The 12,141-nt window shown below is 41.8% G+C and overlaps 1 protein-coding gene across 1 annotated transcript in view; it reads right to left on the bottom strand.

The window, feature by feature from the left end:
- PREX1 (phosphatidylinositol-3,4,5-trisphosphate dependent Rac exchange factor 1) overlaps positions 1-12,141 on the bottom strand; it is a 105,210-nt gene that overhangs the window by 13,971 nt on the left and 79,098 nt on the right. The window contains exons 18-27 of the mRNA XM_066331022.1: positions 11,516-11,608; positions 9,259-9,407; positions 8,252-8,337; positions 6,588-6,724; positions 5,969-6,140; positions 5,034-5,221; positions 4,122-4,283; positions 3,359-3,569; positions 1,922-2,180; positions 961-1,167 (exon numbers count right to left, since the gene is read on the bottom strand). Of these exons, the coding sequence (XP_066187119.1) occupies positions 961-1,167; positions 1,922-2,180; positions 3,359-3,569; positions 4,122-4,283; positions 5,034-5,221; positions 5,969-6,140; positions 6,588-6,724; positions 8,252-8,337; positions 9,259-9,407; positions 11,516-11,608 (1,664 nt within the window). The remainder of the gene's footprint in view (positions 1-960; positions 1,168-1,921; positions 2,181-3,358; positions 3,570-4,121; positions 4,284-5,033; positions 5,222-5,968; positions 6,141-6,587; positions 6,725-8,251; positions 8,338-9,258; positions 9,408-11,515; positions 11,609-12,141) is intronic.

The following is a 12,141-nucleotide window of genomic DNA, read 5'->3' as shown; positions in this document are numbered from 1 at the left end:
AGATGCCCCAGATCTTAGCACAAGTACTTGTTTTATTTCTTTATTGACTTTGTATTTGCTGTCCTTTGAGGCAATCAATATTCAACCGGACAAGACCCCAAGTGCCCAATCTCACTGGCCCTGTCCTGAGCAAGGGACTGGACTGTGCAGGCTGCAGAGAGCCCTTCCAACACAAACTGTTCCCTTCTGCCGTTCTGCAGTCCTGCAGGGGTGGCACCTATTGCACTGGAACGAGTGCCCAACAACAGCAAGTAAAGCATCAGGACTGCAGCAGGGATGCTACAGACACAGATCATTCATTCAGGTCCCTGGAATCCTCCCAACTCTACGGTCTTACTAGAAATGTAAAAATGGCCTTTAAAGGTGTTACATTGCAGTGATCAGACCTGGCCACAACTTGTTATCCCACTTATTCTGAAGCTGAGTTTCCAAGTGTTTCCCCCCAAAATAGAATTGGGAGTGAGATTTCCTTTGGTAGCAAATATTCCTGGAGAACCAGCAGTCAGTCATGTCCCACAAAGATTTTGAGACACCTGAATAAACATTTCTGTTTGTGGTTTCAAAGGCCCATTAAAAATAAAAAACCTCAATGTTCATTTCTGTTTCTCAGGAAAATTGGTTGCGGAACCAAATGTTAATAGCGGCTATTATAAGACCAGGCAGTCTGAGAAGTCTGGACTTCTGTAGTTCCTGGCTACAGGGTACAGAAAGTCACACTATACCTATTTATTTAATTTTATTCGGTTTTCTAGAAGCTTTAGTATTTTGACATTATTTTGAGGGAAGTATTTTTGCTGTGTATGTCTTCAGGGTAATAAATATAATGAACATTTAATGAAGTGAATACTCTGCTAAGTGAACACGAGATAATTGACTGGAAAACAACCTGTTTGTTAAAACCATACTGGAATCAGAACTTTGAAACACTGTATTAGTAGGGTAAAAGCACAATCTTCTGACCTGTAGGAGTCTCTGAAACTCATTGTGTCATGTCCAGAGTCTTCCTGGTCCTCCTCAGAAACTTTGAAACAGACCTTCTTGATTCCACCATGCTCAGATTTGTCCGGATCACTCTCTTCTGTTCCCAGGGAAGGTGAAGATGTCTCTTCAGTAGATGGTGGCTCACAGGCACCAGCTTCTGTAGGTTCTGTTATGGTGGACAAAAGTCTGCAGAAGCACAACACAGAGCTCTCAGTCCCACAAATGAACTGTCATGACTAAGGCTAAATGCAGCTGTGTGAAATCAGAGCTAACTTTGTGAGCACTTTACATAGACTACAATTTAACATCTGATCTGAACATGCTCTCAGTTTGAGGCCATTCCCCCTTGTCCTGTCACTCCAAGCCCTCTCTACATCTTCCTTGCAGGCTCCCATCAGGTATTGGATGGCCCCAAGTACATCACCCCAAAGCCTCTTCTCCAGCTTAACAATCCCAATTCTCTCAGCCTTTCCTCACAGCAGAGCTGCTCTGTCCCTCTGACCATCTCTGTGGCCTCCTCTGGGCTCTCTCCCACATCCTTCCTGGGCTGGCACCCCAGAGCTGGAGGCAGCTCTGCAGGTAGGGTCTCACCTGAGCAGGGCAGAGGGGCAGATTCCACCCCGGCTGCACCTGCTGCCTTATGGCGGACAAACTCTCAGGGACTCTGGACAACAAATAGATTCTTATTTTGGGATATGCAATAAGCAAACCAGTGGCTGTCCAAGTTGGGTAGACATTTAGAAGTAAACTAATGCAATCACTGGTGATGTGGCCAGGAGCAGATCTGACACCACCAGTGAGGGCCCATCGCACAAGGGCAGGTGTGAAGAGATGAGCAGAGGCTGACAGCTGGGGCCAACAGCATCATGGGCTTTTGGGGGTTACTGCCTCAGTGTTAGAAGAATTTCTTTATCCAGTGCATACAGGATTTTGTACTCACTTATTTATCTGAACAACATACTGCTTCATTTCCTTCACTGCAATGTCAAGTTTGTTAAAAAGGTGCAAGTAGGAGTCCTGCATCTCCCAGTCTTCCTGTTTCAGCAGAAAACTGAGTCCCCTTTCTTCCCAAATTGTTCCTCCATTCTGCTGGCCAAAGTTACCATCAGGATCTCCATCTTCTGGGGCTGGACATCTCCAAGACGGTGCAGCCATAGTGGTGATACAATGCTGAGTATATGAGACGGGATTTAAGGTACCTACTAAACATTAAAGGATCGAGTTAGTATGGCTCGCCTGGCTTTCCCCACTCCATCCCAGTGATGATTGTTTAGGACAAGTGGAGTTTTAACAGGAAAAATTAAAATTTCACACAATTGTTTTATATAATTACATTCTATGACAAAATCGCTCCAAAAAAAACCCAAAGAAGTTGGGCTTTTTTCTGGCATGCCAACTAGATATTTGGAATTTACTGCAGTTCAGAAACTGGCTAAATTATGGAAGTAAAGGCCTATGCCCACATGGATACTCATACAGACAACATAGAGGCTCTCTAAAAGCATTTGTTGAAAAGTTAATGAATTTGGGTTCTCAGCAGTCAGTCTATACCATTATTCCAGCTCTATAGACATTTAAACTTACACACACACATGTAAAGGATTCTGTCCTTACAGTAGATAAATTTATTATTTTTCATTTAGAACTGCTGACAGTTTTGGTGCAGTACTTTGCTAATTACCTTAGCTCACATTAGAAATACTTCTGCCCAAGCAAGCAGGGCTCCTTTCTAGACTCAGTTTGAATAGTCAGTGCCATTGTTTGGAAGGTTGGTTCTACACTTACCTCTTCCAAACATTCCTGCACTCTAACTTTTACAAGACAATGAATCAGAATCATCTGAAGTGAGATCATGATAAAGAAATGTTGGAATTCGAACAACCTGATTGTAGGAAAATGCTGCATGGCAGCAATTTATCAGAAAATAGATCCCCTGTAGATCTATAGTCTCTAAAGTAGAGACTCTCAACTCCAGTGTATGGAATTTATTTAGTAATGAGAGGTGAAAGCAGCCCAGTGTGATTGATTTCACTTTCCCCCTGAACGAAGCACTAGCATTATCATCAGTCCCTGATCATTTTTAGTCAGCAAGTCCCCTCTGCTACGGGCAACAGCACCCCAGCCACAGAACTACCATGAGATCATGGCCAAACAGTTTGGCTAGCAAAAACATGGCACCTGAAGCCCTTCTATGCTTAAAGCCAGGACTTCTTCACAACACAAGAGGGCTGCCATTTAACTACACAATTTTAAGGAGAAAGAAAGGGTACTAGTAAGACTATGTTTCCTTGGAACTTATATTTGACTTTGCTGAGCAGTGGAAAACCACAACTTTTTACACAGATAAAATCAGTATGACTTGAAAGTGAATTCTCACCTTGCTCTGGATCAAGCCCAATAATCGAAGGTTTCCGTCCAATGCGAATACTGAACGATCTCCCTGCTGAGGTAGTGCTTTTGGGGTATGACACCTCCATGAGGTTAATATGGCAGTTGGTGGGGCAGAAATCCATGCTGCTCAGGGCATGTGGTTCCATAACGGCTTGTTTGAAGGCTGGGCTCACCTTTGTTTTCAATTCATCTGCAAACTGGGACAAATAAAGTAGGTGTGTGCTACTGCACTTTCAAAACAAATTTGATGCAATAGAGACAATTCTTTTCCTGCCTCCTATTCCAGAAATCCAGGAATTCAGATTTCTGCTGCAGCTGGAATAACACATTAAAAAGCCACACATAAAACAACAAAGGAAAGCAATTAGCTATACCTCCTACCCCTCTCTTCAACTCAGGTAACTGCACAAAAAAGGCACACACTTTGTTTACACCATGACACACTGTTGCTACATTCATGTTAAATAAGACATGCCTCAATCTGTTCTCATATTTATTCATTAATACAGTGGAAATGAATCTGCAATAACATGTTTTAACACACAGCTCTGACAAGCAGAAAGGAGCAATTTACAGACAAGGTATTTTTCATTCAAAACTTGCAATATCAGTAACTTGCAGAGGTGTGCACATGCCTCAAGGACACCCACCTCAGAAACCATTTGGATTCATTAATAAAGAATACTAAAACCCACTTAATACAATGAAGTATTGTCTCAAGCCTTCACCAAGAACTAGCAGTGTTGTACCTCTTGGTAGCTCGTGAGCCTCCTGCTAATGCTTTCCAGCTTAGTGTCACAGATCTGCCGGAATTCATACTGGGGCATGGTGACCACGGCACTGCTTAGGGATAGGAGCCTCTCACAGTTCCTTACGAAATTGCTGTCCTCTGCAGCAAAGGCCTCTAAAATCTAAACAAAAGACAGGATGTCAATGAGATGAGTCTTGACAAGGAGGGAAAATACAGTTTTCTTCCACTCATTGAGTGGCAAAGCCCCATGGGTGAATAAAGCTGCCTCCAGAACAAGCTGCCTTTATTACTGCCTGAGAACTGCTAATGTTTCTAATCCTCAGAGTCATAAAACATTCCTCAAAAATGTTTAGAATCATGGAAGAGGATCAAAATATCCACTGTCCAAGTTACCTGCTCTAGCATGTTTTCATGGGACATCACAATAAATTACTGGCACGTGACAAACATTCATTACTAGCTCATTTTTGTCAGAGGTGACCAAGGCACTCAGCACACTCTCTGCTTTCCAATAGCAGCAGTTCTGCTCCACTCCTGTAGCAACCCATCCAGCCTCTCGGGTAGGAAACAGCTACTTGATCTTCTTGCAAGGTAAAGCAAGTTTCTGCCTGAAAAGATTAATCTAAATATCAGTAAAACACATGCTACCAGGCAGAAAAAAGCAAGAATGCCACAGCTGAGGGCTCCCCTCCATGTGCTTTAACAGCTGAAGTCCTGGAAGCACTTGCTGATTCCCTCATACCAAACACGCTATTGTAACTCAGTGCATTCTAATGAACAAGTCTCTAAGCAGGTCTGAGAAGACCAATGTCAACCTCAACTGAAGAGCCAAGCCCACAGCAGCCAATAACAAGCTGTATTCTTGGTTTCCCATTCTGTTAAGGAGCAAAGCTGACCATGTTTTCGGTACCTTTGCGGTGAGATTGAAGCAACCTTTTGGTTCCACAATTTTCTCCAGGACAAAGGATTTGATTCCTGCACTGCTAACATATTCATACACCACCCCATGCTCCAGGTGGGTGTTGTCCACAGTCAGGGTGATGAGAGGGGTTTCTTCACCAATGACCACTGGAGATATAACAGTCTGTGGTGTCTGGGCTGGAAGCAAAGGAAGTCATAAGAGGTGTTTAGCAGCACATGTGAATACAGACCTGCCCAGGCAAGAGAAACCTGCTGAGAAGTACTGAATGCAGAAGCACAACCTTTGGCTCAAGAAGGGTCTCAAACTATGTGCTGCTGGAGACTGAGAGACTATTCTTAGGAAGACAACTGCTGTTGGCCATTAATGGAAACATCTCCCTTAACATCTACTTTTCTAAATAAGCCCTCAACATGAAAGTAGAACTGTTTTTTGAGCTGTGCTTTCAAAAGTTGGGAGAAAATACACCCACACCTTTTCCTGACACAGTGGTTACCTGCCTTGAAAACTTGCTCCAGATCAAAGTAATTTAACATGCTAATCTTTAATAAAAAATAACAGAAAATACAGATTTTTCTAGGTGCAGTTACTTGCAGACCTTCCCTCTCCATCAGCTACTGCCCATAAATGCATGGTTTGCAGGGCTACCAAAAGATTCAAAAAAGGCTGAGTCTCTTCATTCCCATAAGTGACTGTCTTGTAAAGAACAGAGTCACAGGTGCATGATTTCTATGTGTATCTCAATCCTTTGTTCCCCTGAATGAACTGCAGCAAAGAAATATTTTCTCTGGCTGACCTCATTCAATCACAAAGCTTTCCTAAGACAAGAGGTATACAATAATAATTATACTTTATATTTCTACTGTGGTTTTCTTTCTGAAAGCCCCTGAAATCCCTAGGTTTTCCTCCCCCATGAAAATCTTTACCTGATTCCTGTTGGCTGCCTTGAAGAGGTTCCAATTCTGCATGTCCTTCTAGAGCAGAGCTGTCTTTGCTGGAGCCTGGCTGACTGCCATTCAAACATGCAGGGGATGCTGCCTGCTGAACTCTGTCCTCTTCAGCATCTTCATGTGTCCTGTACACCCACTGGTACAACCCCTTGCAAGAGATAAGGGCTTCAGCCAGGACCTCAAAATACCCAGTCTCCAAACATTTGGACTACAAAGGTGAATCTAGCCATCAATTCTGTATCTTTGAAGTAGGCTGAAATATCAACATTCTCCCAGCTTTTCTCTGAACTTCAGAGAACATAAAATTTAGATCAATAGCTGGATAAACTTCTGTGGTTAGTAATAGTTAATAATTTTCAGTCCTGTATGCATGAAATGGCTTTCATATTATTTTTAGGTGTTTTGCATCTATGGGCAAATGGAATCAGGTCCTCTCAGTGATAGCAGGGCCCTGGCATAGAAGCAAATGAGTCAAAACTCATCAAATGTAGATGTTCTTTTTCTGAATATTTAGTAAGCACAAAAGCACAGGAAAAGGGGAGGGCAGAAGAAGGGCAGGAATTAATGTACTTCCTTGGAGGTTGTGCATTCATACCAGTACTTCCTGCTGCCTGGTCCTATAGGCTGTGAAGTGCTCCAGAACTTCCTTGTAATTTCCATGTGTTGCATTATTCCCATTAACTTTCAAAATACACTGCCCTGGATGAAGGCCTACGGCTGCAGCCTCAGAACCTGAAAAAACCCAGGAGAGAAGTTAGACAGAAATGCCATCTGCCTGTGGATGAGAACACTGGAAAGTTTGCAAAAGCTTTCTGGTTAGAAAAAGTAAGAAGAGATGGACCAGTCATGTCATGCCTTTGCTAACTAAGCCTTTACTACTATTCAGAGAGCTTTTTTGTGTAAGGATAACATGATGTGTCTCTATCGTGTTTTCAGTGCTGCTGGGGAAAACAGCCATCTCCCATACTGAAATGCATTCCTGCTAGAAACTGACATTTCTGTGGGAAATCGTTGGGGATTCTTATATGCTTCTCCTTTAGCCTTATGGTTACATTAGCTGCAGTAAGTCAGTCTTGCTTAAGTGCACACTGTTAGATTTGTTTCAGCCTCTTCCACCTGGAACACAGAACACTTGCATGTTACACAGTTTGTCACAGAAAAAGACTATGATGTCAAATGTAATTTGTCTTTTCCAGGCAAAATGCTGAAAAAAAGGACAATCTTCCTAGCTGCAACTTTCAGCTTGTGCTCCAAACTGTGAAAAAATGATTCTAGGTGCTGCTATAAAAGCGTGTAATAAATGTGTGTCCCTGGGAACACCAGCTGTGGGTGCTGCCTAAGCTAACTGAGCTCAGCTGGAGACACACATTTATTCTGAAGGAAGGAAGTGGTATATGTCTAAAAGGTCATATTTTCTGCATCTGCTCAACATAAAGGTTAAAGCTGTGCTTTGCTTGTAACTCAGTTAATATGTCAGGTACAGAAGTAGTAAATATCTCTGTCAAATTGTGCTTTCTCATTTTAAAAAGATCAAAGAGAGCAGTTTGCCTCTGTCTTATACAGGCAATTTGTAGCAATATATGCCTGTGTAAAGGGAGAAGTAGTCTGTCAGTCTTAGATGTCCAGATGGTGTTATGCCTTGTCTACCAACCTGCTGATCCTGCAGCACCTTCAGAAGCCAGTGACCCAAATTGTGGATGACTACAGGCAAAAATATTGAGGAAACAACAGATAGCATTACCCCTCAACTTCTTCCCAGCCCTCTCAGTTTTAGGGTTTTTTCTCCTGTGGCTGTTAAGCTTTACCTTAGTAGTCTCAGAAGAGACAAGGGCAGGGTCACTAAGGAAGTCCATTTCTAGTTTGCAAGAGCTAAAGTGATAATGCCTTCTAAAGAGTCTGTGGTACTGTGCATTGCAGCATTCAGGCTTCTTCCATTGTGGAATAAATTATTCCTTGTATTGTGTTGATGGGACTAGAGAGCCAAGACTCAGTTCACAAGAATGATACCGCTTGTCTTAGAATCTATTAAGATGATAAGCAGTTTGAGGCAGGAAATCTCACACTGATCTATGGTTATGTGACTGTGATTCTTGTCTATCACAGGTTCTTGTCACTGTGGTCACTAAATTTGTCAGAACTTGTATAAAACAAGCTGGACAATGAAACCTGGATCTGTCTTACTGAAATATATACATACCACACATGTCTATCTGTTCAGCTGGACTCCCAACTTAACTGTACCACGGAGTTTCTACTCACCTCTCCCTACTGCATGGACATACGGTGGTGCTGCTCCCCGGATCTGAAAGCAAAGTGCCTCAGGACAATCTGGGATTTTAATAATCCTGCAGATAAACCAAGGAGAAGAGAAAACATGGTTTCAAATTGGGCTGCCACAGTTCTGGGCAGTTCTTAACAGCATCTTTCCTTGGCATTCACAACTGGGTTTGGATGAAAGAAAGCATCCACAGTGTTAACAAATAAATAACAAATAAACAGACCTGAAGAAATATACTCTAATCTCTGAGGCAGACGGGAGGTTCTATTTGTTAATTAAAATTTGGCAGCTCTTAATTTATTACATCTTTAAGTGAATAACACTTGACAGAAACTTTCTAAAGCATTTATACCCACTTCCATCTCTACACAAACTTCAGTGCTGTTATGCTGACCTATACCAGCAGAGGATTTTTTCCCACCAAAAGACTCAAAAAGCCCAAACAGACTGGACAAGACATTGTGGACTAGAATTCAGCAACCAATGTTCAGTTCTGTGGTACATTACATCCCAGAGGTTCAGTTCTGGGATTACAGAATCTGACAATACACAAGACACTAACAGGGCCAACTCTCATTATAAGAAACAGTAACAGACTGAAAAGCTGTAAGGGCTGATACTGTTAGACTCATCCAAAAATAAGCCAAGCTTTAATGGGTGGAAATAGTTTTCCCCATGCCCATAATAGTGTGAGAAGCTTCACACCTGAGAAAGAATGACAGTCCTCGTGATTCAGTTTTGTCTGTGCACAGGGAAACCAAAATTTATCTGCTTTATAAAGAGAACACGTGCCAACCTCTCCTAACAGCCCAAGAGTCATCACTGAAGACAAGCCATGACTCTTGTACCTCTCATTTCTGTCATGTTTTCCATTGAGGGGCCTCTGCACAGCCAAGTGTTCACACAGGTTTCACTACAACTGTAGAGGTACTACTTAGTAACTGACACGTCTCAATAATCTTCTCTCTCTGCCCATCTTGGCACTTACTCTTTCGATTTGGTGGCCACCAGAAGCCTAAGTGGCCTTCGTGAGCAGAAGGACTGGGATAAGATGGTTTCCACTTCAGCAAACGGGCGGAGGAATACCAAATCCTCATTGATGGAGTAGATTTTTCTTCCTGCTTGCAGGCCAGCCATCTGCAAAGGGAACAAACACCACAGAGCACTTTGCACCACTGCAACTTCCAGCAGCTCTGAATCAGGCTTCAAGGTTCAACTGTTCCCTACTTATGGCCATTTCTAGGATTACTTTCACATGGAACACACTGTAAGTAGTGTTGGTTCATCAAGTCATTTGTTACTCCCTCTTGAAAGTTTTCTGCATTTACAGAAAACAAGGAGATTTCACCAGTATCCTTAGAAATACGCCACTCTATAGATGAATCTTAAGTTTGCAATGGATAAATCTTAGTACTTCTTTGCTACAGATTTTAAAGGGACTGTTAAAAAAGGAGACTATAAAAACCAAGGATTGGGGGGCCACAACTGAAAACTAGGGGCCCATAACAGCCTGGCTGTGATACCCAGTGGGATGCAGCAGTGTGACCACCCACAGCCTGGGCACAGGAGCTGGGGACAGTTCCCAGCCATCAGCCCTGCAAAACCAACCCAGTGAGTAAATGTAACCACGTTTGAAGTGGTGACAAAAACTGTCTCTGCTTTAAGTGAAGTACTAGCTCTTCATTAGCCTAAAAACCTGTCAAATTTTGATTTTAATCCCTAGGTTTTGCACCTAGCTTTATTTATTTGGCAATGGTCAGATCCAATGACAAGAGATCCCCTACTCTGCCCACTGGAAAATAGCCTCAACCATAGCCCTTGATGATCTCTACCAGGTAAAATGTAACATAAGGACATTAGGACTAGGGTTTAGGTATCAAGGAAAAATTAAAAAAAATAAACCTTCCAGATTAGAATCACTTTGTATAACTTCAAGGTTTAGCAGTTTGGTTTCCTTCTAAATGTGGCAAACCCTTTTCTATTCTGCCTGGAATCCACTGACAAGTTTCTTGACTTGAAAAAGGAGGTCCACACAGCACTACTCTCACACACACTCTGGCTCAGGGAGATGCAGATTTCATTCTTTGCTGGACCAATTCTGTTAGATCAAGTTCAAAAGATGGGCTGATGGTGAAAGATTATCTTGACAAGAAAAGGATTCTTAAGAAAATGATGTGCTGCCATCGTCCTCAAACACAACAGATTTGCAGGCTATTCCCTAAGCTTCCAGCCCAAAAAAAGGGCAGAGGATTACCTGGCAGGCAATGGTTCACAGCACAGGTTTAGATTAAAAACATTTCTGGCCAACCCACGTTGATTTTGGGCACTAGATAAAGCATAGGACTGGTTTCTTGGGTGACCCTAAAGCAAACAAGAATCAGGAATACTGAAATAATTTCATTCTAACATTAAACTTCAGTTCAAAATTCCTTTCCATGTGGTGTTCTCAATCTTGCTAAAATCAGTCTGTCCAGCTATTTCCATTAAGCAAGTTATCCCAGAGCTTTTTGTAGTCCAAAGGAAACCCACAAATTTTAACATGGACATTCAAACATTCTGTAAAAGTCCTGTTGTCCAGGACTTTTAATTCAAAACTGTGTCCTGTGTGCTGCCACAATTTACTGTGAAACCCCTGACAAGTCATTTAGTCCTCTCTTATCTTCACCAGTTTATCTGTGCCTTATTTTGGTAAATGAAATATCACACTGTGTTAGCCACATAAGGATTCTGTAGGGATAAATGGGTGATGAAGAAATACTCAGATCCTATGACATTTGGGCCATCTATGTGCTTCAAAGAAACAAAGCAAATATATTCTGTAGAACTCCTAAAAAATACCATGGAGAGAAATGACTGCATGCTTTTTAAGGGAAAAATGAAATACATATCTACATACAGCTTTCACTCACATAAACCTGTTTCCCATTGAACATCTTTGCTATCCCAAAAGAGTCTTACTTTCCTTCTGTCCTTAAAGTTAATTAATTAAAGTTGCTAAAGAACCTGAGGTAAGCTCTCATCACACTGATACTGCTCTCATCCTATCCCTCACCAATAATATTCAAGTCCCCCAGTAGTGCCAAAACACTTATCAGTTTACAGAAACAGCCTATTACCAAGAATTGTAGAAGACAGCCATCTTCTATTAGCTGCCTTTAAAGGAAACAGATTTTTAAAGGATGGTTTGTAACTTTCCTAAGTATTGAAACATTCTTAGATTCCAAAACACGAATGTGAGGTCCTACCTCGGCAGAAGACTCTCGTCGAACTGACTTCACCACAATTGCTTTGTTCTTTTCTTCTATGTCAAACCCATAGTCTTCCTCTTCTGGTAAAATCTTAAAAAGAGCACAATATTTACACAGATTTGTGCTTCATAAATACGGAGTTCACAGAAAAGATGAAGACTGAAGATGAGAAATTAGACTTTTCATTTTCATTGCGCAGGCCACAACTGATCTGGACTTCTGTCTAAAGATGGAAAGGGATTACCAGAAGATTGGGTCTGATTGCCTACATAACATGAGGTGTAAAATTTAATCTGAGTTATTTTGGCATTAAGCCCTTAGTATATACTAAAACAGGTTTTCCAGAGTCACTCAGGTATGACCCGCAGTCTTTAAGAAGTGAAGAATCTATTCCCACCCTTGAGAGTTTGTTCCAATGGTTAATCAACTCTTCTTTTGGAAACTGCATTCCAGATTACAGAATTCACCATTATTCAGTATTTTCCACTGGTGAATAGACTACAGATTGAGTGTAGTCATTTGCTGGTTTTTAGAGTCCATCTCAGCTACCTGATAATGAATGGTCTGAGGGGCTCTCAGCTATTCTGAGCCACCCCTATCATAATCTTTAAAGGTGGGTTTTG

The sequence above is a fragment of the Sylvia atricapilla genome, chromosome 16 (genome assembly GCF_009819655.1).
Source record: "Sylvia atricapilla isolate bSylAtr1 chromosome 16, bSylAtr1.pri, whole genome shotgun sequence".
NCBI classification, from domain to species: Eukaryota; Metazoa; Chordata; class Aves; order Passeriformes; family Sylviidae; genus Sylvia; species Sylvia atricapilla.
This window is presented reverse-complemented; position numbering and strand designations above follow the sequence as displayed.